The sequence below is a fragment of the Corvus brachyrhynchos genome, unplaced genomic scaffold (assembly GCF_000691975.1).
Source record: "Corvus brachyrhynchos isolate BGI_N302 unplaced genomic scaffold, ASM69197v1 scaffold148, whole genome shotgun sequence".
Classification (NCBI taxonomy): Eukaryota; Metazoa; Chordata; class Aves; order Passeriformes; family Corvidae; genus Corvus; species Corvus brachyrhynchos.
In genome coordinates, this window is record NW_008239785.1 from 1,204,815 (window position 1) to 1,206,874 (window position 2,060).

Consider the following 2,060-nt stretch of genomic DNA (forward strand, 5'->3'; position numbering starts at 1 on the left):
GGAGGGCAAAACCAAGAGCCTCCTCTCTGCGTGTTTCTCAAGTGTCTTCCGGCTTCCCCCAGAAAGGGAAATGCCACGCTCAGGCGCTTCCCTCTACATCAAGGTAAGTGCTGGCTGAGCTCCAGCAGTGTCCAGTCCTTCTGGGCAGCTCCCTGGTCACCCTGTGCTGCCCCATGACCAGAGATCTGAGGCAGGGTGAGGTCTTGCTGTTGCTTGCCCACCCTTCTGTCCCCTTCCCATGGGCGTGGCTGTGTCCCCAGCAGTTTGTGTATCCCTGTGTCTCTCCTGAGCAGTTCAGGTTTCCTCCTCAGGCACTGAGAGTTCAGATCAGTGTCCTGGGCGTGGGGGAAAGAAGAGCAGAATCACAGGCACTGCTCTCTGTGCTCTTTGCAGACCCTGAAGGCCATGGACACAATGCTGAGGACATTGGTGCTCAGCTTTCCTGTCTCCAGTGTCAGCCAGGAGCTGCAGGACATCTTTGAGGTCTGGCACAGGCCGAGTGGGGGTCCCAGGGCGTTCCTCACCCTGGAGGGGAGGAGTTGCCCAGTCCAGTGCTGAGCAGGCAGGGCGTGGTGTGGGGAGGATGCTCAGCTCCTGTGAGGAAGCAGGGGCTGGCACCAGGCTCCTCGGAGGCACAGTGGCTGCAGAGGGTGGCACCTTCTTGGCCAAAAGGTTGTCCTGGGAGCTTTGTCCAGGCCTCTGAGGGACCCCAGGGATAGGCACCCCTCTGCAGACTTTGTGTGAGGTCGGAGGAAGCCTCGAGGGATGATACAAGTCTGGCCCAGGAGCAGAGCTGTGTTTGCTTCTGGTGCTCACCAGCAGCTTCTCTCATCCCAGATGCTGCTGGACTTCACCAAGTCTGAGAGAGAAGTTGTGCAGGAGAGGGCTCTGGGGAGGATCAGTGTCCTTACTTATTTGATGTCCAACTATTCCATTCTGAAGGTAAGGACCAGGCGCCCTCCAGCCAGGCCATCTCCCCTCCCTGCCACTCTCCATGCCAGGGCTGCTGCCCAGCTGGTTGCTCCAAGAGATGGGGCCATAGAGCCCTGCAAAGCTCAGATTCACCGGGAATCCAGCCCTGGGCACACTCTTGGGTACAAGTCTTCGGCACTAACTTCCTTCTCTTAGCCCTTCTTCTCATGCCTCCCTCATCCAGGCCTCTGTCAACTTTGGAAGAGACAGTTCTGGACGTGTCTGCCCTGAAGACATCTCAATCCCAATCGTGGGAAAGCTGCTGGCACGTCTCATTCTTTTCCGATGTTCCAGTGAACAAACAAGCTATACAGCCTTCCATGCTCTTTTTTCCCTCGCTGAATTCCTCTGTAAGTAAAAAAGCAAGAGCAGCTGTGGCCTTCACACCTGTGCACACAGAGCTCTCTTGACAGATCTGCTGCCTGACCTGCTTTGCCCCTCCCAGCTGCTTCCTGTAGCATCCCAGCTGTCACTCTGCTGCAGAAGCTGAGTGCTCACCTCAAATCCCGGATCTGTTTGTTACTGCTCCCCTTCCTCCCCTTCCTTTCAGGCCCTTGAACCCCACTGCCTTGGGGCCCCCACAGCCAAAGCTGCAATTGACTGCCAGGTGCCAAAGCCAAGCCTTCCCCGTTAGAGAAGAGCAGATCCAGCAGCATGGCTGCTCCCTCTTGCCTGTAGCAGGAAGCTATTGCTGATGCCCTCCAGAAATCTTGCCTGATTCTGTCCCGCTGTCCTGCAAGCGGATCTCAGGGGGGTTTGATGACCTTAGTGACTTTTCTGTGCTTTCCCTGCTGTTTAGACAAGTCAAGGCCAATTGACAGGTCAGACCAGCTCGTTTGGGAAGGTGTGACCACCTCCGCCTTGTGCTCCCTGAGCACCAAGGACTGTACCCAGGTAAAGAGCCCCCCTCTGCTTTGCGGGTCTCTTGTCTGTGGCGTCAGCAGGGCATTTGTGTGAGCAAAGGGACCCAGAGCCAGTGGGGCCGGTGGGGCCTCGCTGCCCTGGCAAGAAGGTTGCTGCCATCCCTGAGCAGGGACAACACACGGGCTGCACTCTGGTGTCCTGGCAGCCGCCTCCGCCCCCGCAGG

At 57.6% G+C, this 2,060-nt stretch overlaps 1 protein-coding gene across 5 annotated transcripts in view; it reads left to right on the top strand.

Moving 5' to 3' along the window:
* The window catches only part of LOC103621757, a 25,044-nt gene that overhangs the window by 7,146 nt on the left and 15,838 nt on the right, over positions 1–2,060 (top strand). For all 5 annotated transcript variants that reach the window (XM_017743289.1, XM_017743293.1, XM_017743290.1 and 2 more), the window contains 4 exons: positions 394–483; positions 838–942; positions 1,157–1,322; positions 1,772–1,866. In XM_017743289.1, the coding sequence (XP_017598778.1) occupies positions 394–483; positions 838–942; positions 1,157–1,322; positions 1,772–1,866 (456 nt within the window). The remainder of the gene's footprint in view (positions 1–393; positions 484–837; positions 943–1,156; positions 1,323–1,771; positions 1,867–2,060) is intronic.